Below are 24,941 nucleotides of genomic sequence, written 5' to 3'. Positions count from 1 at the left end.
TTATCTTTCCTGCAGAGTAGGATTCCATGTGGAAGGGTCTGCCTCGGAGCAGAACTCACTAATTGCACACAGTCAACGTTCAAATCACTGACAAATTAGCTTCCAAGTGATGCAAATCAAATAATATAGAGAAAAGGCGTGTTATACTGTACTTCTTCTCTCATCTTAAATTCACTCGACCTTCGCACGCACACAACACAGACATTTTACTGTCATTATCACAAGGGAACAACCTCAATATACAATGGGCAATTATTCATTGGCGCTACATTTATAGAGCAGTTGCTATCTTAACAGACCATTGGAAAATGATAAATTGGGTACCAATTCACTTTTAGGATTGAATATATCATGCAGAATATATGTTTATACGTATACTGTCTATGCATCTACTTATGTATTGTCATTGGCAATTACTGTGTTTGCTTTGTATAAAAAAAGGCTTGAAAAACAAATAGGCCTATGTTTTTTAAAGATTTGATTAATTGGAATTAGAATGCAAGAAAAAATGCCTCCATACTGTATTAAGCCAAAGGAGCCGATAGCCTAGTGGTTAGAGCATTGGGCCAGTAACAGAAAGGTTGCTCAATCAAATCCCTTACGCTGACAAGGTAAAAATCTGTCGTTCTGCCCCTGAACAAGGCAGTTAAACCCACTGTTCCTAGGCTGTCGTTGTAAATAAGAATTTGTTCTTAAACTGACTTGCGAAGTTAAATCAACAAAAGGGGCTATGTTTTACTAAACATGACAGTAGCGTCCTCTACCGACTAATATGGGAAATACATCCATATATTGTGAAGTTTACAGCTGAAAGATTCACAGGTGCAAAACTATTGCAGAACGACAACGCATTTGGTAAGTTACCAAACGTGCATTGCACATATTACATGATCAAATGGGTTGGAGATTTCCAGACTCCTCAGCTGAGAATTGTATCTCCAGAGGGTGAACTACTGGGGTGAGTACTTATTTACCTTTATCTCTGACGCCACCCACTCAAGAGAGCGTTCAGTTGCTAGGTAACTTGCGAGGCAGGTGGGAAATACTTGAAGCTGGAAAATTGAGGTACTCAACGTCATCATTAGCTACCTGCTTTAGGCTGCTGAAGTCCACCTTGCCTCTGAGGGCAAAACAGCTTTTTTTCTCTCCAGGGATTGTTATAATTAAAAGATCCAATAATTCTTTGTCATTTAAAAAAAAAAAACATAGCAGATCCAGTACATCAAGAGGTTCATTTTAACGTCTTACATGATTTCCTTTATTTATTGGCTGTTAGTGTGGTTACTCTAGGTTAGATTTAGCTATTGTCTTAAAAAACAAACATATTCATTGAAACTCCAAATGCAGCAGTGTGGAGACAGAGAGGGAATAACATCAGTGGTCTCTGTTTATATTAAGACAAAGACAAGACATTGTGTTGGGCTGTCATTAATCAGAATTGGTGAAACGGTGATATAGGGGCTTGTCTGTCAATCAGGTTACAGCACTGGCACTGTGGTTTAATGATAGTTAGCTCCACTCTCCCACAGATGCTGGTGTAGGATGTCTGCTATGCATTGGGAAGCCCGGCGCCGGCAGACCATGGAGGACAGCAGGATGTCCAGGGCCAAGCAGCAGGTAGGCTACCGTCAGTAGGCTTGTTCCATAATTGATTAACACCGGAGTTGGAAACCAAATTCGAACATGGGACACCCCTGTGAGGGGTCAACCTCAATTCCTATTATTAATTTTGAAGGTTGTGTCCCTCTGGACATGCCTTACGCCTCGGCTGAATGTTTCATGTGTGCCAGCACTGACCGAGAGCCAATGAATAGCCTTGAAATTCAGGAAAACAGCAGAATCCCACACTCCCACCATAAGGTGGCATTAAATGTCATTGATTTACTGACACTTACAAATTCAAGCACCTCTTGAAACAGCAGAGAAAGGTGCTACTCTGTTCTTATTCAAAGTTAATTGCTGCAACACAGTCCATTATCACTTACAAATACGTTTGCAAGTTCCTGGTCTTAATTTGGCATTGAGAACAGGGATCATTGTATGGGATCTCAACTCCACCACATTTTGGATGTTCAACATTGACAGGTATTCAGAACTTGAAGGCCATTAACACCTGTCTAAATAGAGGGTGTAAAACTTATCCCTGTCTGTGTGCAACTGTGAAGTAATGTTCAACACCCCTAGTTATATGCAAAATATCTCAGGTGCATTTGGTGTTTCTGCTGCATGTCAGGTTGCCTCAAGTAAATAGCATTTACAAGTACCTCTTGTTTGTGCAGATGACAAAGGACCCTTCAGAGCCAAGCTCAAAGCCACTGGCAGAGTCTAACGCACCAGCTCAGCAGCCAGGTAATATCTAAATGTTTAATTTTCACAATTTTCTGTTGTGCCTAAAAGGGTGACAAACTACTAACAAAACCATATTCATAAGCCAGACATGCCCATGTTATGTCTCATGACTCGGCCTTTCAGAAAAGGGACTTTTGAATACTTATTTGTAAATCTCTGAACCTGCAACCACAACCATCTTCGGACTGTAATTCAGGCAAAGAAGGTAATCAAATCTCATAAGCAAACAATTCCATGCCCAGGCGCTTCTGTTTAAGGAATTATATGTGGGCTCATGTTCCAACATGACTTTGCCGTGTCATCCAGCAAGTAGCCCACAATACCAGAGCCATTAATCCCCAGTTGACTCCAACACTTTAAGAACAATGGAATTACAATGTACTCTCCAAATCCTTCTATTGGCTCATGAATATCTCTGTAATCTGGTAGCTTCTCGCTTGCAGGCACATCAATGATTTCCATTACCTGAGTCAACAACAGCCTATTCCCCAGAGGTGACATGGACACACATCCTCACCACAAACAGAAAAACCTCCCATTTAGGAAGAATGCTCAGATCGGAGTGGTCTACACTAGTCAAGTTTCCCAACTCCAGTCCTGGGGAAAGCACAGGATCACAGCACAAGCACAGACATTTATGATCTAAACATCAATACTTGAATCAGGTGTGTTAGTGCTGGTATTGAACAAAAATGTTTGGTCACGTGGGATCCCAAAGAAATAGAACCAAGTGTATACAGTCTGGTCATTTTAATGGCTCTAGCCTGGCCAAACCAAGTCTCCACAGTTAGCAGAGGGGGTCACGCTCTACCATCCTCTCATTAGAATGGGGTCTGTTAAATAATAAATGGGGCCATGCTCTGCACTCCTACCGTGTAGTTGCTCAAATATCACAGATGAGGAATTATGGGGATTGGAAACCTGAGGTTTGAGGCAGGCAGCCAAGTCTTGGGTTGAATGAATGTTCACACTCCAAAAACAAGCTCCAGTACAGTGCTAAGATTGACAGATACTCAGTGAGTGCATGTGATATGCTGTGATAATGCTATGTATTATTGATATACAGTACATAAAATTACAGGAGTGTTTTTATTTCTCTACTTTTGTCCATACAGTACTCCCAGCAGTGGTGAAGAACTCATATCCAGTCATTGGTGAAGAAGAATAATATGGACTGCACCCAACTATCAAGGCAACTTTCTGTGCAACTTCAGCACCACTCAGTGGCCATTTCAAAGTACGACACCCTTGAATCATGTGACCAAACAAGGAAGGTGGAATCACAAAGCCTGAAAAAAGGAGGTATTTTAAAGTATTCAATACTGTATTATATTATTTATTTCACTGATCTGACAAACGTGAAAACAATGCACTAAAACCATTCATTCAAGGAATAGAGGAAGTAAAGATTGAGTATTTGAACAGGGCACAGAAAACATTGCAATGATTATGCTGTAGTGCAAGAACAAGGGAGTAAATTAGTTCGCTTCCTCATTCCAAAAAAAAAAAAAAAAAAAGTGACACTACTAGTCCATGTGGATTCCTTCCTTACCCCCACCCCAATAATCGCATTTCAGTGACACATAAAAACCATAGGTGAATTAATATCCAGATCTTGTTATAGCTGTTAGAATTAGCATACAATTGGAGATTATGATTTAACATACAAATGTGTGGTCTGTAGTCAATCCCAATGGTGTACAAATCAAAGACAGAACTGGAATTCCGATGTTATGCCATAGAAAAGTTCTAAATGGTCTACCACAGTCATTATGTGATCAATGCTACATAGTTATGCATACATTTAAGAATACTAAATGGTTTTACCTACTTTAACAAATTATAACGCATACAAAAGTAATTTACTTGTTTGTATAAGTGCTGTTTTATAAGAAATTATGCAAAAATATAATATCTAAACAACTCCAAAAATGTGTGCAAATTTGTAGTCCACTCAAGTCTTTCAGTTTCTTTGAAGACAAAACAGAGTAGCCTTCAGTAGGATGTGGCAAAAATTGTTTTAATTTTCACAGCGCAGAGCCTCCAACCACAGCAATGACCCTACTTAAAAAGCAAGTGCTACAGAGGTGCATAGGGAAGACAAACATTACATTTCAGAGCTTTAATTTTAATTTCAAGCGCCACATTTTTGTAGTTTCTTTCTTCCCCATAACTTGATGGACATTTGCATTTTTCAAGAAAAAAAACTATGGCTTTTGACCACAAAGTTCACCTCATGGCCTACTTCTCAGTCATCCCGTCACTCATGGAGCCCTTGGTCTCAGGGTGTAGGGTTGATGAGGTGGGGTGTTGTGGTGTTAGAACCACAGTCGATGTATTCAAACGTGTCCAGGGAAAGCTGCTCAAAGTGGGCCAGGTAGTAAACAGTCATTGACATCCTGAGGGAGGAGGATGGTTACAGATTATACAGTTTTTCATCTATTATTTATCAAATGTAACAATAATATATGTAATTGTACCAGATTTTGGTCAGCCAGCTATCAAGGTTTCCTAACCATAGCCATGAAATAAACTCTCCCTTGAGCAATCACTAAAAACTGGGCCAAGTTAAGCAATACAGCCCTTTTATATCCCTTCCTCAGATTTTAACCACTGATAAGAAATACATAGGTTAGTCGCTGACCCCATTGGTTTACTAGGTGGGCGAAGTTGTGTTGGTTTATCAACAAAATATTTAGTCATGAATTATGGTATTACATTTTTTCCACTGAACACAGACTCAACATGATTCTGGTTCATTGTTGAATATATGCATTATAATCTAATTGGCTAATCTGTGGGATCAAAGCTACATTTGATGGGCGTTTTACCCATACTGACTGTCTGGGCACATACTCACTGAAGATGGACAAATAACGTATGGATCTTGATCGTAGATTTCTTGCAGTAATTGCTGGGGAAAAGAGAAAATAATGAATACCTTCAGGATTTCCTTATGAAAGATATGATTTCAAAAACAACCCACTGGGCACAAACTCATTGAATTAGCGCCGTTTCAACATAATTTGACAACATATTGTGACGTGGAATCTGTGGAAAATACATTGATTTGAAAAGTCATCAACTGTTGTTTTGAGGGTGAAATTTCAACCACAGGATTATGTATGTCATCATGGTAACCACATTTGAGACATTGTATAGAATGTTGAATTTGTACCTTTAAAAACAACAGACATCCAACGTTATATCCACTATCAGAAAAAAAACAATAGGCTGGGCAGCACCTCTTACTGAAGAATTCATCCATCTACAGCTACCCTTGAGTCTCCCATCCAGGGTTTTAACCAAGCCCAGCCCAGTTTAACTATGCAATTTGTCATTGCTAATAGTCAATGTGCTATCGTCACTATTATTATTTAAAACTAAATAAATTCACTGTTGCTATCGAAGTCATTCCAAAAGGTAGGTTTAACAGAGTAAATTAAAGTGTGATCATACTTTATCACTTATCTTTAATGATGCTATTTTAGGCCTATAAAGCATTTGCAAAGTCATCAGCTGTTTAAAATCAACCCAGAATTAATCTAAAAATAGACAACAAGTTTCAAGCTCTGGTTGACTTCAAATTTAATGAGGAGATGGAACTGTCAAGCAGAAGGTGCATCTGTGCCAGTGACTTAGGCTGACTTTAATTCCAAATGTATAATCTCCATCTTAACCAAACATTTCAAGTTCGATTTGATCCTATTCTTTATTTAAAGTGAATTTAAAGTTTAATTTAATTGCATTCTTTAATGTAGATTTTTGGTTGAGATGGCTTCATGAATACAACATAAAATTGTAAATTTGTAGACCAACTGGAATTAAAACCAGACTTCAGTGGCACAGATGGAACTATCCAAGCAGAAGATTCAAATCTTCAAACATTTACATTTGAAACCAACCGAACACAATTCAATATCACTTTTGAAATACAATAGCCTGTTAATTTGTCGACAAGTTAACAAAATGCTAGGTTGGATGCTGTCTCCAACCGATCTAAAAATAGAAAAGTGAAAGTCTAGAGCACCACAGTTGAGGTGTCATAATACCTATGAATGGGAAAAATTAATGGTGGAAAAACCACAGGGAATTTTTAGAAACACTGCAAACAAGGGCTGTTTCTCATGTAGGCTTACCCTGGCATGACCATGTAAATCTCTTGGACAAGGTGACTTTAATCAATAAAGTCGCCTCTATTTAATCAGATTCGAAAACGCTAATTAGCATCAAAGTAGACATCACGCAAAACTACAAAACCCTGCAGGCTCCTGCGTGTCATCTCTAGCTGACACCTTTGCTAACAGGTAGTGTCAATTTAAAACTTGCACAAGAAAGTTAAGAATTCAGGTTTCAAAATGTAGCCAATATATTAACTACTACATTTAGATAGTTAATCCAGAGATTCTTACCTTTGCCTCGATGATTCTTACCTTTGCCAAATCGAGGCAGTCTCATCCAGATCACAGCATTTGTAGTTCTATATGTTAGCCACATTAGAATTTCATTTTTTAGGGGTCACCTAGTCCCAGAGACTACACGTTTATCAAAAAGATCATGCCAGGGTAAGCCTACACGAAACACAGCCCTTATTTGAAGTGTTTCTAAAATCCCCTATGGGAAAAATGTGTGGTGGAAAACGATTGGAACCATTTCCTTGCTTGACTGCTGGGTTTTATGGACTAAGCCAGTGGCTCGGATGGAACTAGCCAAGCAGTAGATCCAGGTAACTGCCAAAATAATGGAAACACTTGCGTAAACAAGAGATAAAAAAGTATATTGAAAGCAGGTGCTTCCACATAGCCATGGTAGTCAACCTATCTACGCCCAATAGGATGATAAGTCCCCCATCCACAGGGCACGAGTGGTCACTGAATGGTTTGAGGAGCATGAAAACGAGGTGAACCACATGCCGTGGCCGTATCAGTAAGCAGATTTCAACCCAATTAAAACACTTATGGGAGATTCTGGAGCGTACCGGAGACTGCATTTTCCAACATCAACAATACACCAAATTATGGAATTTCTCATGGAAGAATGGTGTTGCATTCCCATAGAGTTTCAGACACTTGTAGAATCTATGCCAAGGTGCATTGAAGCTGTTCTGGCCCATCACCCTATTATGACACTAGTTTGGCGGTTCAATTATTTTGGCAGTTCACATACCTCTCCTTTAAAATGCTGATATTTGGTTGTGTTGTCAACCAAACAATGCAATATTACTTTTGTAAATTACTTAAAGTTAAGGCTATCTTACAAGTGAATGTAACATTCAACACTAAAATGAGTAACATATCCAAGACCACATTGAGGACACTAACTATACATTTCTTTATGTAACCATATAAAGTCTGCATGTTCAAAAAGCACGCACAGGTCTGTGGAGATCTTCACAATTTCTGTAATCTGTGCAGAACATCAGTTGCACCATATACTTTCAATGTAATCTCAACTGCAATCTAGGCCATTTGGTTCTGCTTTTAGAAGAAGTGCTGTGAAAACATTTTATAAATAAACAAAAAAGTTTTATAAACAAAATATGACATTGCATTCCCATTTGAACTTTGCTGGGTTTTTAAAATGGTTGAAAGCAGTGAGACATTTGGAGTGATGACGACAACCAAAAATCTGATCATTTCTCCCTTGGTTGTGCTTTTAGATGGTTGAAAGCATAGTGATAATACATTGGAAATTCATCTGACTTTTAGCTGGGTGAATATAGGTTGTAATCTCATTGATCAAGATGTTAGCCAAATTTTAACCAAGTACCCACGTTGAAATGACATTGTGTGCCCAGTGGGAATGCTTTTGACTTCTTTCAGTCCAGAGGCACTTTCATTTTGTGAATAGGAATTGCAACTGCTAGTGACAATTAGCCTGCAACACATGGAGGAAATGGAGAGGAATTGCACATGCCAGTGCTCCCAGCTAAGCAGGTTAAGCTAGTTTATGTACTTTTGTAAGACAAATACTTAATCAATCTGTTCAAACATTTGACAATCATGCCTCAGACGTATTCCAAATACAAAACACATTTCCAGTTTTGCTTTGTCTTTATACATTATTCAAAACAACTAGCCAAGAAAATGGCAGAGAATAACTGTCTGTAGAGCACACAAAATCAATTCTCACATTTACAGCAAATGAGTTACATTACTTTCACATGATAACATGCCACAATCAAAATAAGCTTAACTTTACAGCACAACTAAATTAAAAGGACTGCATCACTATATTGTAAGTGTGTTACCATGGCACTTTGTGTAACCAAACAGCCACAAAAGCAGCTTTATATCTCACTACTGACTCGATGGAAGATTCAGCACCAGACATAGTATAACCTTGGTTAAATTTGTACTTACTTCAGACCCTCCTCCACTAGCGTGACAGGAATCTCAAAGGCAAACTGTCAGGGGAAATAAGGAAGAGCGTTAGTGAGTCAAGTAACAATACTTAGAGGCTTACAGAAGCTAACATCTCTGCAGTATAGCAGTTGGTAATGACGGGAGGTGCTCACCGTTTTGTCCGTGAGTGGTTTGACAGTGGTGACATTTTTCATATCAGCCTTGCCCACAACAGTTTTATCAAAAAGAGCCTGCACTGTCAAGTTGTAGGCCTGAACTGTAAAGAAGTTGTCATTGGTAATATTCAGGATGTTCTGTGATGGGAGAGAGACAAGGCGATTATTACATTCATCTCCAAAAACACTCCAGTGATGCAGAGGAAGAGACAAGAAAGAGGCCAATACTTTCATGGCATAGCCCAGACAGAAACCGACTGTGTAGTATATGAATGAATAAGGCCAATGAGGTCTCACCGTGATGTTCATTTGGACAGTGGTCGGGGTGAAGTAAACATAGACAGACTTGACAGCCACAGGTGAGAGGATGACACTGCGAGGAAACAAGAAGAAGAGGACCAGCGAGCTGACCAGCAGGCACAGCGTCACCGACACAGTGACATACAACTTCCTGTAGGGGGACATATGTACAAGTTGAGTATTGATTGAAGGCCCAGCGCAGGCCCAGCGTAGCAAGAATGGCTGCATTGCATTGGCCATCATTTTAACATACCGCAAGCGTTTTCATGCAGTACACACAAACACACCTCAATATGTTTGTGTGTTTGATATCATATTGTACAACAGCTGATGAAATTAACACTGTAAAAGTGTTCTTTTTTTTGCTGGTTGAAAATGCAATCTACACAGGATCTTCTAATCAGCAGGTTTGCATGGGCAGAAGTTTTAGATTTCCATGGTGACATCACCATGCAGTTAGTAGTAGAGGTCGACCGATTAATCGGAATGGCTGATGAATTTGGACCGATTTCAAGTTTTCATAACAATCGGAAATCTGTATTTTTGGGCGCAAATTTTATTTTTATTTTTAATTAATAGCTTTATTTGACTAGGCAAGTCAGTTAAGAACACATTCTTATTTTCAATGACGGCCTAGGAACGGTGGGTTAACTGCCTTGTTCAGGGGCAGAATGACAGATTTTCACCTTATCAGATCGGGGGATCCAATCTTGCAACCTTACAGTTAATTTAGTCCAACGCAATAACGACCTGCCTCTCTTGTTGCACTCCACAAGGAGACTGCCTGTTGCGCGAATGCAGTAAGCCAAGGAAAGATGCTAGCTAGCATTAAACCTATCATAATCACTAGTTAACTACACATGGTTGATGAAATTACTAGATATTATCTAGCATGTCCTGCGTTGCATATAATCTGACTGAGCATACAAGCATCCAAGTATCTGACTGAGCAGTGGTAGGCAGAAGAAGGCGCGTAAACATTCATTCAAACAGCACTTTCGTGCGTTTTGCCAGCAGCTCTTCGTTGTGCGTCAAGCATTGCGCTGTTTATGACTTCAAGCCTATCAACTCCGGAGATGAGGCTGGTGTAACCGAAGTAAAATGGCTAGCTAGTTAGCACGCACTAATAGCGTTTCAAACGTCACTCGCTCCGAGCCTTCTAGTAGTTGTTCCCCTTGCTCTGCATGGGTAACGCTGCTTCGATGGTGGCTGTTGTCGTTGTGTTGCTGGTTCGAGCCCAGGGAGGAGCGAGGAGAGGGACGAAGCCATACTGTTACACTGGTAATACTAAAGTGCCAACAAGAACATTCAATAGTCAAAGGTTAATGAAATACAAATGGTATAGAGGGAAATAGTCCTATAATAACTACAACCTAAAACTTCTTACCTGGGAATATTGAAGACTCATGTTAAAAGGAACCACCAGCTTTCATATGTTCTCATGTTCTGAGCAAGGAACTGAAACGTTAGCTTTCTTACATAGCACATTTTGCACTTTTACTTTCTTTTCCAACACTTTGTTTTTGCATTATTTAAACCAAATTGAACATTTTTCATTATTTACTTGAGGATAAATTGATTTTATTGATGTATTATATTAAGTTCAAATAAGTGTTCATTCAGTATTGTTGTAATTGTCATTATTACAAATACATTTTTTAAATGTATATATTTTTAAAATCGGCATCGGCTTTTTTGGTCGTCCAATAATCGTAATTGAAAAATCGGTCGACCTCCAGTTAGTAGACCAATAACAAAAAGTTCCAAACCTCTGCAAATAACAGCCAGTTTTCCTCTCTTCAGTCATGCTGCATTCAACTGCTAACTTGCTAACTGGTTGTTATACATGTGCTGCATTCAAGGAATCAGCAAGTCGGGAGTTCCGACTAGCATGTGAACGTGGCATACGACCACGTTGCTATAGAAAGTTAGCTAAAAAGCTTATTAAATGGAAATCTATTACAGTAATTTAATTCCTTGTTACCCAGAAATTATTTTGGGGAAAAAAATGGCTTCATTGCATTGGCCATTTTAACATACCACAAGCGTTTTCATGCAGTATACACAAAACACACCTAGATACAGATGCCCACTCACGGAACGCAATAATACTTTGCACACACACTGAACACCTCTACACACCATAGACTTAAAAGACCTTCTAAATGATGCATGTAGGTAATAAAACAATTGTTGCTGTAAAACTCAACATAGTCTTACGTGTGTCGTGGTTTCAGCCTCTGATCGGAGCAGGGGATCACTGCCACCAATTTGCTCTCCTGGCCTCGTGGGATGCGGCCCGTGCCCTGGCAGGTTGGGCAGTCCAGTGTTTCCTCAGAGTGTCTCCTGTTAGAGGTCTTTCTCCTGTCCTGCTGGGGTATGATGGACTGCTCATCATTCTCACTGGGTTGACTGGAACCAGCTCCCATGTCTGCTAAAGAGTCATACATACAGGTAACTGCCAAAATAATGGAAACACCAATATCAGGTGTCTTAATAGGGCATTGGGCCACTATGAATCACCAGAACAGCTTCAATGCACCTTGGCATAGATTCTACAAGTGCCTGAAACTCTATTGGAGGCATGCAACACCATTCTTCCACAAGAAATGTCATAATTTGGTGTTCTGTTGATGGTGGTGGAAAACACTATCAGACGCTGTTCCAGAATCTCCCATAAGTGTTCAATTGTGTTGAGATTTGGTTACTGACACACACACCTGTGGGGACATATGACTCCCCTTCAAAATCCTATTTTCCCTAACCATAACCTCAAAGTCACTGAGCTCTCTTCTTCTAGCCAAAATAATAGACAACTGGGGATTTTTTTATATGACCCTAAACATGATTGGATGTTAATTGCTCAATTAACTCAGGAACATTGCTTTCAATATACTTTGTATCCCTCTTACTTTGGAAGTTACCTGTAATGTTAGTTGCTTCACATCAATATAATGATACTTTACTATGTGATATTTGTGACGACAAAGGATTATATTCTGTGTATGTATGTGCTTTGCTGTCTTGGTGTATCTCACAATGGAGATGATCTTAAATGCATACAATTATACGATGTTTCATTATCTTCGCAGACACCGAACCAATTAGATCGAAATCGGCTTTGTCCATACATCAGACAACACCTTATGTGAATTCTACAATTTAGCAAATAACCGATGGCGAACGTTAGTTTTATTCTAAACAGAAATCTGACTACGCATTTACAACACTCCGCATACAAGTCTTGTGATGAGTTTCGTTTCTCTGCCACCCCTGAAGAAAACAACTTGTTGCACTGTTTACTTGCCTTGCTTTTGGAAGTGTCACGATTTATAAAGACGGTGCCGTCAAGATTATCTGTAATTTAACTCCACACCATATGCCTCACAGCAGTCGTGAAAATGGTCTAATATTCTTCTTTATGTTGGTCACATACTCACTGAGCAGTGGCGCAATTTCCTAACCAGATGAGGATGACGCAGCGTAATTTTGCTGACACCCACAGGAAATAATTAAAGCGGCTATATGTAGCTTTTTGGGGAACACGACCAAATTCATAGAAAGGTGAGTTCTAGATCTGTAATTTTAATTGAAAGAAATCTAAGAAGCGGTAGATGTGTTTTATTTGTATGCTTCCCGTGATTGTTTTATTTTTGAGTCTTACTTTGTACACCAGCTTCAAACAGCTGAATATACAATATTTTTGGTTATAGAAAATATTTAAGTGGTTTAGATGGTACAATTTATTTTGCACTGCACTTGCTCGTTTAGTCAAACTGAAATTAGACAAATGTTAGCAACCAGAAAATGGCAAAACAATATCTGCATAGTGCATCTTTTAATAGGTTGCCTACTAAATGTTTTTTTTTAAACAGTCAAATAAATACATTGATTCCTGGTTATGTGAGCATTTTAAATTTGTTTTATTTAGCCTTATTCAAATAAGTGACATTAAGTGTAGTGACTTTTATTAGAGACAGATATTTGTACATCACAGGTAGCCTATGTATTTTAATTGCCTAGAAACCCAACATTGAATTCTAGGTAGGCAGAAATGAGCGTTTGAATCTCTACAAGCCAAAATGTTGAATAAAATAGTTTCTATGTACTTTACCGGTTGTCTGTGTGGTTGGTCATTTTGGTGGAAGGAATGTGAGACAATATCCACAGGAAAGTAGAATTACATTCAGATTTCTATCACCTGAAGCGTGCGCAAAACCATGTAAACACGTGCACGAGCTCGGCAAGTAATGCATATATTTTTATAATGTGTGCATGCCGGTAAAGTACATTAAAATATCATTTTATTCAACATTCTGGCTTCTAGAGGTCGTGAGTATAAACATTTCCTGATTCATATGCTAAATTCTGCCCGACCTAGAATGCAATGCAATTCAATGTCAAGGTTCCAGGCAAGTCTTAAGTGCAACACAGAAAGAGTTCAGACAAACTGCACATTATCCCTCCCCAAAAACGTTTGAGTTCTCATTCTTCACCCTCTATGAAAATATCCTGCCCATATATGGAAGGTATGAATGTTTCAAGTACATGTATGGAGAAATGTATGAATCGCATGGTTTCTGACCTCCATTGACCTAAAAGACCACAATCCTTATTGTCCTTGAATTCAGTTTCTCCTTGACACCCTAAAAGTTGACTCATAAGTGGTAATAAATCAGATACCATCACCTGGTAGGACTGTACATTTGAGTCATTTAGCAGACACATCCTTTGGTAAGACAAACCCTAAGAACCATTAAGACTACACTATACCAAAATAGGGTCGTTTTCAAAGGGTTTTTGTACTAATGATTTTTACCAATATCCATTTGCTACATTATATGACTGGCCACTAATTATTTTTCACAATGCTCACAACCCTGTCAAGTTCCCCTTAGTGTACAATACTTAAACAAACCTTTCCGGTATCTTTCCTTCAAATATAAACATATTAGAACAGTGGGAATTCAAGCACAATGACATGAACAAGCTCCAACCAGAAGAACATAGGCAAATCTTCCTTCACATTTCCAAAACAGCCCTCAAGCAATCAAGTCTAAAACCAAAAATATTTTAACAAAGATTACCTCCTAGGATTACCTGAAACACGTTAGCATTTCCATATTGGAAAAAATAAGTATTTCAAACTTGTTACATACTGCTTGATTTCAGTTTTGAAAGAACTTGACGTACATTTTTTAAAAGAATGATACTAAGTGGAAAAAAATGATACCAAGTTTAAAGAATTATACCAAATGGAACGAGTCAATGCATTTGATATATCATGATCACCAGGCCCCCTGTATAGTTCTGAAAATAACCCCCCTCCCTCTGAGGACAATATAGAGCAGATTGAAGACATTTTGTAAAGGAGGTTAATTCATTTCTTGATAAATAAAATCCCTTCAACAGGATCTTAATTATAACATCCTTTACTTCTTGAGCAGCTAGTCTTTTGGGTTTGCATCAATATTTGTCTTCCATGTGCAACAAAAAAAACAATTTGTATATTATATTTACATGATTATTTTTAAACCCAAATATACTCCTAGTTAAGAATGGTGAATAAATTATCCTCTCAAAAAGGACCATCAATGTAATGGTCCTCATTTAAAAAATACTTAATGTGTACACCATTACGCACAAATATCCATAGCATGTTGTCAGCCATGGCACGACATCACAGAAAGTAGGGGAATGATGATCTTCAATCAATAAGACACACATCATATGTCTACAGTATGCTGATACTTTGAACAGTTGAGCTGAGAAAGGTTTAAGCATGTGGGTGTGTGTGTGTTTAATTGCTGTGATCTGAAAGAAGCATAGCATTCTCCAACACTGACAGTCATTCACGCTTGGAACGAGGACCTGACGTGTCCACTATTCAAACACTCTATGAAGTTGATTAACGTCATACAATGTTGGCTATTGCCACAGCTTATCATTTGGTAAGACCTATATGGTTCTGGCTCTGTGATAAATAGTACACCCAACACCCCTTCAGCTAAACGTACACATACTGCAACTCTTGTTGAATATACCTGGTCTATGGCTGCATATTCAGCCTGTATTCCAATCAATGACTTCAAGGGTGAGTATACTGTTTAACAGGAATGGCTCGGCGATAGCAACTTGTGATATGTTTGCCATTTGTTACCACAGCAATGAAGGTGTTCTCCTGGAAAGAGTAGCCCACCTCATCCACCCCCTTTCCTACGCAAAAGCTAACAGCCAAAAACAGACATGTTAAATTAATCTACAAACAAACATACATACATACATACATACATACATACATACAGTAGCTATTTGATAGTCTAAATATCCCAAAGTCCGTGGGAATGTGTCTTTAGGTCATAATCAGGATATCTCCTGTCAACTTGGGCCAAATCTAAGAGAGGAAGGAGAGACAAGAGGTCAAGGCAGCAGAGGTTACACCCATGACACCACCCCAGCTCCTCCCTCTCTCCTCAGTAGCGGGTGGAGTACCAGTCATTGTCGGTCATCTGGACCAGTTCATTGACCACGTCCAGCAGGTTGTAGTTGTGTTTCTTCAGCAGCCGCTGGTTGAGCGGCCGGTCACCAAAGCCCATCTCCACCAACACCCCCATCATGGTGTCCTGGGTGGCTCCATCCACTGGGGGCTGCAGGAAGGACAGCATACAGTTTAAAATACACCTAGATACTAACTTGACGTTGATAGTCAGTAATGACATGCTAAAGTAGCCGTACGATGGTGGCATTCCAGTTTGATGTCTCAACCACCATGTTAATATGATATAGAAATCTTCTGAGATTGCAAAAAGGATGACCTTGAATGCCATCATTAACAGCACTGTAGGAAGTGAATGGAGGACTGACCTGCACTGGGCCAGGCTGCCCAGTGAACAGAGCCTTGTAGGCGGATGCTGCGACAGACAGGGCTCCTTTCACCAGGCCTCCAGTGATGCCTGGGTGCCTAGAAGGAACAAGACCGACAGAGAGGGCCAGGGATTGAGTCTTACTGACACCATTTTGTTTCTGGCCAGCCAACACTAACATCATTAAATTGACGTTCCACTTTAACAATCTCTTTAACAAGAGATCTCGGAAAATATTAGCATCTGAACTGACTGAGTTGCACATCAGGGTCCCACCTAGGGTCTTCGGAGTTGTCTTCCGAGTCACCAGAAGCAGATGGGCTGTCTGGTTGACTGTCTGGCTGCTTGGAACCTTTCAGACACAACCACAGAGAACACTGGTTGGTTATGTTCTGGGATAAGGATATACCGATATGATCATATGGATAAGTTGTAGAGCTCTAGAGGAGAGTGTATAGAAGGTGCTCTTTGACAAGAATGACTCCAAGAAGACCTCTCCTCCAGTCATTGATCTAGTGCTTAGTACTTGTGTTTGTTAGAACCAAGCAGACATTGTACATTCGATATTACCGCTGAATGATCAGACAGCAAAAAAGGCACTGCAGCAAGCAGAAAACATTATTACTGTTCGGGCATTGTCGTCAGTTAGGCCCAACTGCCTTCATGTGACGAGCAAAAACGCTTTGTTTCCTTTAGTTGCTGGAACTACTGTTCAGTATATGACCGTGTGTGTTCCTTACCATCCTCTGACTCTCCCTGCTGGTAGACATCAGTCCTGTCCAGGGACTCTGCTGCTGCCTTGGTCTGATCATTGCCGTCTAGGCTGAAGACAACACCAACAATATACGTCTACATTTTGGAACATCTCAGCAATTTAGCACTGTCAAAGTGTGTAATAGCACTATAAACCTATTTCCAAGCACAGCTGGCCCATGGTTTCTCACCTGGGTGTAAGAGCTGAGTTGAGCCGAGGGGGTGCCACAACCACAGGGGTTAGGGGCACGGCGTCCAACGTCTGGGAGGTGCACAGCATATCGTTGGCGCTGCTGGAGCCTGAAACGGTCTCTTCTGCTTCATCTTGCTCCCCCTCGGGAGTGGTACGGCCCTGGCTGTCAGGGTCTGTGGGCGTGTCGGGGGCATCTCCAGGCTGGGAGAGGGCGGAGCTGTACATGGACTCTCCCAGCGGGCGGCTGGTGTCGAAGCAGTCAGGGAGGATGATGATGTAATCCTCGGATGAGGCCGAGGAGGAACGGCTGCGGGCTCCCCTGTTCCCCTCTGTCAACTCTCCTTTATCTTCGCCCTTGTCTTTGTCCCCTCTGGCGTCCATGCAGATGCTCTCGATGTCTGACTCCAGTCCCTCATCTGCAAACGGTCAAACTATTTAATTGTTGTTTTTTACCTGACAAGAGGACCCAGATTTGAGCTCAAGTGGTATTTATCAACCAATCAACTAATTGAAAACAGGTGGATAAGTTGGGCCAATCACCTGGCATCATCAGCTCTGGTATAGCCAGCTGGGGTGGTGCTAGGGCTGGGGCCACGGGGGATATGTCCCGGGTTTTCTCCGACCTCACCTCCAAACGCTTCTCAACACCTTTCCCTTTAAGAGAAGAGGAGGCGGAGCCACCTTGGGCTGCTGGGCGGACCACTGTGAAGATCAGGGAAAGGAATTTTGGTTACACAATGTTATGGACCTCTGGTATTAACGTAGGCTTCATATGGAACTAATTAATAAAAACTCACCTTTGCCGGGGCAGTTCCCACACAGGGGTGTGTGGTCTGGGGCCTCCTCCAGTGTGAGCGAGCGCATCACCGTCTCACACACAAACTGAGTCCCGCTCATATCGTCCTCTCCCTCCTCCTGGGCTGGAACCCGGCCCCCCTCCGCCCCTGGCACCAGGCCCTGAGATGGCTGGATGCTTGTGACTCCCTGGGCCTGATGGGCCTCTGCTTCCTCCTGGATCAACCGCAGGGTGGGCTTCTCCTGCAGGGGACCGTCATGGGGCAGTGGGGATATGCATGGGGTCATATCTGTGTGAGAGAGAGAGAGAAATTCAGAAAAAGAGACGGAGAGACCCTAAGTGCAGTCAACTGATTAGGAACACCCTGCAGATTTAGCATGTGAATAGCAAAGGAAGGTTTACCTGCCGGGGTGTTGTTGGGCACGCTCTCTAGTTCCTGAACAATGTTGATGTCAAGCAGCTCAAATGAGAGTAAGTCCTGGGCTGTGAGCAGGTCCACAGAGGGAATGTAGTATTCTCGTTCGCCTTGGTCCACTGACATGAGTGCTTGATCCCTAGAGGCTGCAGCACAAGACTTCCCACCCTTACCTGTGGAGAGGGGGTTCTTCCCCTGTAGAGCACCAGCAGATCAAAACAAATGTTACCCAGACAGAATACACACTTAACTGAGATTACTACCATCTTTTCCAGAGAACTACAGCATTGTATAGCAGTTTGGGATTGGCCACTGAGAATCAAAGTCAAGAGGGTGGGTGGACTTGCCTGTGGGGTGACGCAGGGCGACACCAGCACGCCATCTGCCATCATGGCTGCAGGGGCCAGGGGGTCCACCACAATGCTGCACCAGACGCGAGGGCCAAACTGCTCCCCACCGTGTGCCAGACGCCAGTGGGAGGTGTATGAGCCTTCTAGGGCCGGGGCGCATAGGGCCACGCTTACTACGCCCACCTGACCTGGCTGCAGGAAAGGCACAGCCACCTCACGCCAGCGGTCACCCGACGCCACCGCCAGATTCCCCCACATGAACTTCAGCTGAGAAGGAGATGGGGGTATAGGGGGGGAACATAACATTGACAGTCTAACTCTCAACGTCGTGTCCTCTCTTTCTGCTAAGATTACTGTGGTTGTCAATGGTAACCTCAGATAATGTGCATATCCTAGGTGCATCCTCAGCCCGTAATAGTACCTTGGTTTCAGAGCTCCAGCTCACGCTGCCAGTGTTTCTCATCTTCCAGTACTTGATGAACCTGGTTCCCGGGCGAAGACGAGTCCCATCAGGCAGGTTCTCGTCCAGGAACAAGGCCGTCATGGCTGGCACCACCATAGGGCATGGCCGCTTGGGACGTCTGCGGGACAAAGCGCCAAAATACACTATTAATCATCTCTCTCCAAAGCACAACTCTCTCTGTCCTTTCCCTCCATTTGACAGCAGTCTAACGAGAGACAAGACCTGTGCCTCTCACTGATTTGACGTCAAGATATACTGAATACCAAGCCTTGCAAGCAGTATCTACTTTCATCTAATTTTGGTGAACTGTCCCTTTAAGACATACTCCGGGCTGTTGGCCTGGGTGGCCCTGGGTTGGAGCAGGACGGGGGAGGAGCTCCCGTCGCCGGCGGCACTCCACTGCAGGCCCCTCCTTTCCATCTTCAGCTGCTTCCTGATCTCCTTTACCTCCGCCTTCAGCTGACGCTTCTCAGCCTTCAGACGCTGCTTCTCCGCCTTCCGGAAGCTCCGGTCCCCTCGCCGGTAGAACCTGGGGACGAGATAGGGAAGAGTGCAAGGGTTTCTGATTGGCCATCATAGGACAGATACAGTTCTGACAACTTTCTGATGACAATGATCATTGTAGGATTGAAAATTACAAATACAAAACAACCACCAAAATGGAGAGTCATTTCTCATATCAAACCGTAGCAGCCCCCTAAACAAGAATTAATTAACATTGGCACCCCATAAGCATTAAATGAGGTTCCAAAACCAGAATATATGTAACTGTTACAATATGTAATATTTTCCAACCCTGGTCTTACCTGCTGTGGTCTGGGGCTGGTGAGCCGTGCTCAGGGATGGAGAGGGGTGTTCTGGCTCTCACCAGGTTGTGGCTGGGGTCATGGGAGAAGCTGCAGGGCTCACACAGTGTGCAGGATGTACACACACTGGGAAAAAGAAACCACACATTCAGGGAGCGGCACACCAAACAAAGGCCCTTCTGATTATTTTAAACTGATCTTCTTAGGTTTCGCATACTGAAGAAATGGAAATGACAACTGATCGAAGGAATTAGTTTGTTCTGGAGCAACACAATGTATGTTGGAGGCACTAAATTAAAAGTAAGTGGGAGTAGGCTATTTACAAAAACATGTAAGAAATATCTGATTACATTGGTGTTTATTTACCTTTACTCACATTTTAACTAATTCACATTTGTCAATGTCCTCCCTAGTTTCTCTCGGAGCCACCTCTCTTCTCCTCCTCCCCTTCTCACCTGCACTGGTATCCTCCCCCAGCGGTCTGGCCCCGACAGCTGCTGCAGGCAGGGGTGGAACTAGGACCCCCAGGCAGGGTGGAGGAGGTCACCTCAGGGATCTGGGCCTCAGCCCCAATGGGCTTGTGGATGCAGCACTGGCCCGAGAACTCCCGACAGATCTTCTCCACTGCCTCCCTCACTACTTGGTCTTTGAACTGGATGACAAGAGTTTGGGTTACTGGTTAGCTTAATTTCATCTATAAAATATACACATACAACCATATACATTTTAAGGTTAAGTGGTATGATTCTAAATAGTACATTCATTGAAGATAAAACCACAGTAATTTCCAAATCATCTCCTTACCTTCTCCATGTAAGATGTAAACCATGCTGGAGGTGTCTTATCTTCCTCTTTGGTCCCCTTTAGTTCTTTCATGATCACCTTGGAAACCAAAGTAGAAACACATTGGTGAGGAATCAGACAATTAAGCCATATTTATTTTAGGACACGCAATGACTTAGTTTGGTCTATACTTGTATTAAATGATTACCTAATGACACAAAAGCTCATTCAATTTGAAAGAATTTGCTTTATAAAGTAATAGTGCTGAGCAATAAGTACTTCGAGGTCGATTAGATTATAAAAACAACATTAAATACACTATGCATTATGTGGGTTGAATGCTGTAACACAGACTAAAGCAATTCATAAAAATCCCATGAAGGTAGTGACTGCCCATTACTGCTCATCAACCATAATTTATTCACTGAACTTTAATAAAATATTTCAGTTGTTGTGTATATTACATTTGTTTTATTTGATTACTTTATTATTTCAAGTCATCTCTTCTCTATAGAGCTGCTGCCTATGCAGTCTGACAACATCTAAAAATTGAGTTCTTGAAAGTAAATAAGGCATACTTTTATGACTGCTAAATAGATGGTGTATTTTCTGGTAGAGGTACCTCACGAAGCAACAGTTGCTCTCTATATCACCCCACGCAATGGATTATGGTTATTGTAGTTAATTACCACATTGTATGCGCTAAACTATGTCGAATATGGGCCATTCGGAATCTTCAACTCCCTTCTACATCACACAGTTCAGGCTGGATCTAATTTATCTCTAGAGAAACTGTGAGATGTGCGCATTGAGCGAAATGGAAGTGCACAAACGAATTAAATGGAATTCAAATAAATAAATAAATATATATATAGCCTTTCTTTTTGTATCTTTATTTAACTAGGCAAGTCAGTTAAGAACAAATTCTTATATTACAATGACGGCCTACCCCAGAAAAACCCTCCCCTAACCGGGACGACACTGGGCCAATTGTGCGCCGCCCTATGGGACTCACGATCACGGCCAGTTGTGATACAGCCCAGGATCGAACCTGGGTCTGTAGTGACGCCTCTAGCACTGCGAGGCTGTGCCTTGGACCGCTGCACTACTCAGTCCCTATAATTTAACCAACATCGGTCAATTAGTTGTTTAAAAACTGAAACATAACCAAAATGTTGGTTAATCGCTCAGCACTATTAGGTAGGAAGTATACAGTAGTGTGCATATCTATAGCTCTGTCCTTACCATGCCCTGTTCGGGGACAGCAGCCTGGACCTTCCGGCTCACCACCTGAGCCAGGGTTGGGCAGTGCTGTGGGGGACGGAACCCTCTCTTGGGCTCCCCTCCACTGGCCTTGGCCGGCACACGCGTGGGCTGACCCCTGGTCTCATACACATTCATGTGCAGCCGGTTCCCTTGCCTGGATGCACTCTGAAATAAACAGAGTAATGATGGTTAATCTATTGCTTTGTTACTTGAAGGCATATTTTGGATCCTGCCTCAGGTAACAGTTCCACTTCACTTGAAAATTGTCATCATAAGGCCTAAGCAGGGACAGGAGTCAGATTTAAGTTACCACCTACCTTTAATGCCTCCTCATACTCCACTAGAAGAGGAAAAATATAATTATTGGACATGTTACATTGAACAACTAATATTATGTTTGATACAAAACATAACACAATATTATGTTTGGTGCTTTACTACTCACTTTGGCTGTTTATGGATACCTGAAACACAAAACGGAAAGGTATTGCAACAACATTGTAATAGCATTATATTACCATTCCCAACAAATTAAATGTAATTTGTAATTCTTTGCTCTCACTCACCTCCTCATTCTCCTCATCAAAATAAGTAACCTGTAGATTACACAGGCCAAAGGACCTTTTCACCTGTAGACAAAAGACACAATCTATAAACCAACCAGTGTATTACATGACTTGACTCAAACAAAGGACAGGCGCCTCCAAATGACATAAAAGTGATCATTTCAAGGAGAGCCAAAAAGCAATCATGTTATCACGATTATATTTATGCTATGCCGTAGTATCCCATATTTGCTAATTGAATGAACAATCAGGGCTATGATGTAGCATATGATGCCTGAAAGGAAAATTGACTGGTCTCCTTGAAGGAAATGCCATGGCAACATGGAGACACAATGGCAATTTCAATGAGGATGAACTCCGTGACTGGTGACTGGACAGTGGAGTGACAATGGAGTCTGAGCTTGCTGCTGCCTGGAGATTCAGAGGAAAACAGTCTCATAAGCTCTCCTTATTGGAAAACCAACAACTGGCATCTACCATTCAGTCTTGCACTCACTGAAATTAAGATTTCCCATTTTACTGTGGGAAGAGAGCGAATTCAGCCCACTGCAAGATATTTTATTGGCTTGCTTTGGAAAGTGACACATCTTGGCACAAGGGGATGTTGTCAGATGAGGAGGCTTGGCTCAAATGTTTATTTTGACATCATATGGCTGGGCTGTTAAACCCTGGAGTGAGAGACGGAAGCCTCAAGTGTCATAAGCCAGACTCGCCCTCAAATCAATACCCTCCACATACTGACGCCAAATAGAGTACAGTACTAGCACGAACCAAGCTATCATAGGCGAGTAATATGTTATATTATTGTATTTATGAAAAGGAAATGAGAACCGCAGAGAACTAGCAACATTAACTGTAGCATGCAGTGTAGCCCTCCATCTCAATAGCCTGACTTGTCTATAAAGTGTCACTGGGGTAAATATGAATTGATCCCAAAATGATGCAACTGAATAATAGATGATAATGGGGCATTTTATTTTTTACCTTTATTTAACTAGGCAAGTCAGTTAAGAACAAATTATTATTTACAATGATGGCCTACCAAAAGGCCTCCTGCGGGGATGGGGCTGGGATTATTTAATTGTTTTATTTTAAAATATAGGACAAAAGACGCATCACGACGAGACAACACAACACTACATAAAGAGAGACCGAAGACAACAACATAGCATGGCAGCAACACATGACAACATAGCATGGTAGCAACACAACATGACAACATGGTAGCAGCATAAAACAGTACAAACATGATTGGGCACAGACAATAGCACAAAGGGAAAAAAGGTAGAGACAACAATACATCACGCAAAGCAGCCACAAACGTTAGTAAGATTGTCCATGAGTAGATAGGTTCTGCTTGTAGTCTATTTTGACAGCCACGGATTCAAGCGCTCATATCAAGACTGTCACTGGTCTTCCTTACTGTTGTTGTTACCATTAAATATATAATAATAATAATATATTATATTAATGTATTTATTATATTAATGTATTTATTTATCTTGCTCCTTTGCACCCCAGTATCTCCACTTGCACATTCATCTTCTGCACATTCTACCATTCCAGTGTTTAATTGCTATATTGTAATTACTTCACCACCATGGCCTATGTATTGCCTTACTACCTCTCTTATCCTACCTCATTTGCACATACTGTATATAGATTTGTATACTGTATTACTGATTGTATGTTTATTCCGTGTGTAACTCTGTGTTGTTGTATGTGTCGAAATGCTGTGCTTTATCTTGGCCAGGTCGCAGTTGCAAATGAGAACTTGTTCTCAACTACCTGGTTAAATAAAGGTGAAATAAAAATGTTTACTCATTTACGTGGATGCCCTCTGCAGGGCAGGCAACAAATTAATGTCTAATGTATCTTCAGAAAAATGTAGGCCTTTGTAATATATACACTTTTATAAATAGCAGCGCCTCTTATTTTAGCATTGATCGATATTATGTTGTTGCGACTGGGATGTTGTTGTAGTACTGATATTCTGTTCGTTTAGATCGCTATCTACTGTAACTACTAGCCAACATTAGGCCCTAAATTGTTCAATACTGGATTGTCATAGCTAGAACAATGTTCTCAACTACAGGGTATCAATCATTTATACAAGGTATACAACATTTAGCAAATAAGCGGCCGACGATCGATGGTTGATAGCTTTAGTTTCAGTAAAGGTATGCCAAGATGAATGCTGCTATGAAAACACCAGCGTCGTTATAATTGCTTACCATGGCCTCCATTGACTCCCAACTCTTGGTCTCCGAACCTGACAGGAGAAAATTCTTCGCATTCCCCCTGAAATTCACCTTCAAATTGATGTAGAAGTCCATTGCTCCTTGTTTCTATGAATTAAAACATATCAAGGAAAACAAAAATTAATCACTATTGCCGAGATAAATACAGATAGTCTGCCTTTATGGTATGTGACTTATCCGGATGAGGCGTCTTTTCTGTTTACATCATCAGCTATGTAAACACACCCATATGATCACGTGACAGAAACGCATATTTG

The 24,941-nt window shown here is 41.2% G+C and overlaps 2 protein-coding genes and 2 long non-coding RNA genes across 9 annotated transcripts; 2 read left to right on the top strand and 2 right to left on the bottom strand.

Annotated features, from left to right (window-relative positions):
• The first annotated feature begins 1,439 nt into the window (after positions 1 to 1,439).
• LOC118384558 (uncharacterized) lies at positions 1,440 to 3,766 on the top strand. Its single transcript, XR_004825847.2, has 3 exons — positions 1,440 to 1,617; positions 2,280 to 2,349; positions 3,465 to 3,766. It is a non-coding gene; the product is annotated as an uncharacterized LOC118384558 (long non-coding RNA).
• A 582-nt stretch (positions 3,767 to 4,348) lies between these two features.
• LOC118384557 (transmembrane protein 106B-like) lies at positions 4,349 to 12,698 on the bottom strand. Of its 4 annotated transcripts, none has more exons than XM_035771180.2 (7): positions 12,610 to 12,698; positions 11,390 to 11,600; positions 9,167 to 9,320; positions 8,867 to 9,007; positions 8,712 to 8,755; positions 5,210 to 5,263; positions 4,349 to 4,748 (listed from the first exon to the last, which is right to left on the bottom strand). In XM_035771180.2, the coding sequence occupies exons 2-7, from the start codon at positions 11,596 to 11,598 to the stop codon at positions 4,631 to 4,633; spliced, it is 720 nt and encodes a 239-aa protein (XP_035627073.1). In that variant the 5' UTR covers positions 11,599 to 11,600; positions 12,610 to 12,698; the 3' UTR covers positions 4,349 to 4,630. The 4 variants fall into 4 exon arrangements, with proteins under 4 accessions (XP_035627073.1, XP_035627071.1, XP_035627074.1 ...); XM_035771178.2 differs by having other exon boundaries at positions 12,477 to 12,643; XM_035771181.1 differs by having other exon boundaries at positions 11,390 to 11,603; positions 12,610 to 12,634.
• LOC118384559 (uncharacterized) lies at positions 12,602 to 20,370 on the top strand. The gene is made up of 3 exons (XR_004825848.2): positions 12,602 to 12,733; positions 20,015 to 20,108; positions 20,222 to 20,370. It is a non-coding gene; the product is annotated as an uncharacterized LOC118384559 (long non-coding RNA).
• LOC118384555 (next to BRCA1 gene 1 protein-like) lies at positions 13,069 to 24,904 on the bottom strand. 3 transcript variants are annotated; one of them, XM_035771175.1, is made up of 20 exons: positions 24,658 to 24,904; positions 22,424 to 22,486; positions 22,303 to 22,321; positions 22,175 to 22,197; positions 21,837 to 22,022; positions 20,613 to 20,690; positions 20,264 to 20,460; positions 19,809 to 19,934; positions 19,328 to 19,531; positions 18,961 to 19,120; positions 18,537 to 18,806; positions 18,177 to 18,384; positions 17,776 to 18,063; positions 17,519 to 17,680; positions 16,977 to 17,394; positions 16,773 to 16,855; positions 16,309 to 16,384; positions 16,034 to 16,130; positions 15,662 to 15,816; positions 13,069 to 15,563 (listed from the first exon to the last, which is right to left on the bottom strand). In XM_035771175.1, coding segments are annotated over exons 1-20 (2,916 nt in total). In that variant the 5' UTR covers positions 24,760 to 24,904; the 3' UTR covers positions 13,069 to 15,562. The 3 variants fall into 3 exon arrangements, 2 of the variants coding, with proteins under 2 accessions (XP_035627068.1, XP_035627067.1); XM_035771174.1 differs by having other exon boundaries at positions 13,069 to 15,816; XR_004825846.2 differs by lacking the exon at positions 13,069 to 15,563 and having other exon boundaries at positions 15,668 to 15,816; positions 16,286 to 16,384.
• Between the last annotated feature and the right edge of the window lie 37 nt (positions 24,905 to 24,941).

Source organism: Oncorhynchus keta, chromosome 5 (assembly GCF_023373465.1).
Source record: "Oncorhynchus keta strain PuntledgeMale-10-30-2019 chromosome 5, Oket_V2, whole genome shotgun sequence".
Classification (NCBI taxonomy): domain Eukaryota; kingdom Metazoa; phylum Chordata; class Actinopteri; order Salmoniformes; family Salmonidae; genus Oncorhynchus; species Oncorhynchus keta.
The sequence above is the reverse complement of the archived record's forward strand: the minus strand, read 5'-3'. Positions and strand labels throughout refer to the sequence as shown.

Excerpts from the sequence above, each read along its gene's own strand:
- LOC118384557 (XM_035771180.2), bottom strand. The coding sequence starts at position 11,598 with ATGGGAGCTGGTTCCAGTCAACCCAGTGAGAATGATGAGCAGTCCATC. Across the intron at positions 9,321-11,389 it reads AGGCTGAAACCACGACACAC|GAAGTTGTATGTCACTGTGT; the intron begins GTAAGACTATGT and ends GTCCCCCTACAG. Across the intron at positions 8,756-8,866 it reads AACCACTCACGGACAAAACG|TTTGCCTTTGAGATTCCTGT; the intron begins GTGAGCACCTCC and ends TTCCCCTGACAG.
- LOC118384555 (XM_035771174.1), bottom strand. The coding sequence starts at position 24,759 with ATGGACTTCTACATCAATTTGAAGGTGAATTTCAGGGGGAATGCGAAG. Across the intron at positions 18,385-18,536 it reads CGCCCTGCGTCACCCCACAG|GGGAAGAACCCCCTCTCCAC; the intron begins GCAAGTCCACCC and ends GGTGCTCTACAG. Across the intron at positions 16,131-16,308 it reads GACAACTCCGAAGACCCTAG|GCACCCAGGCATCACTGGAG; the intron begins GTGGGACCCTGA and ends TGTTCCTTCTAG.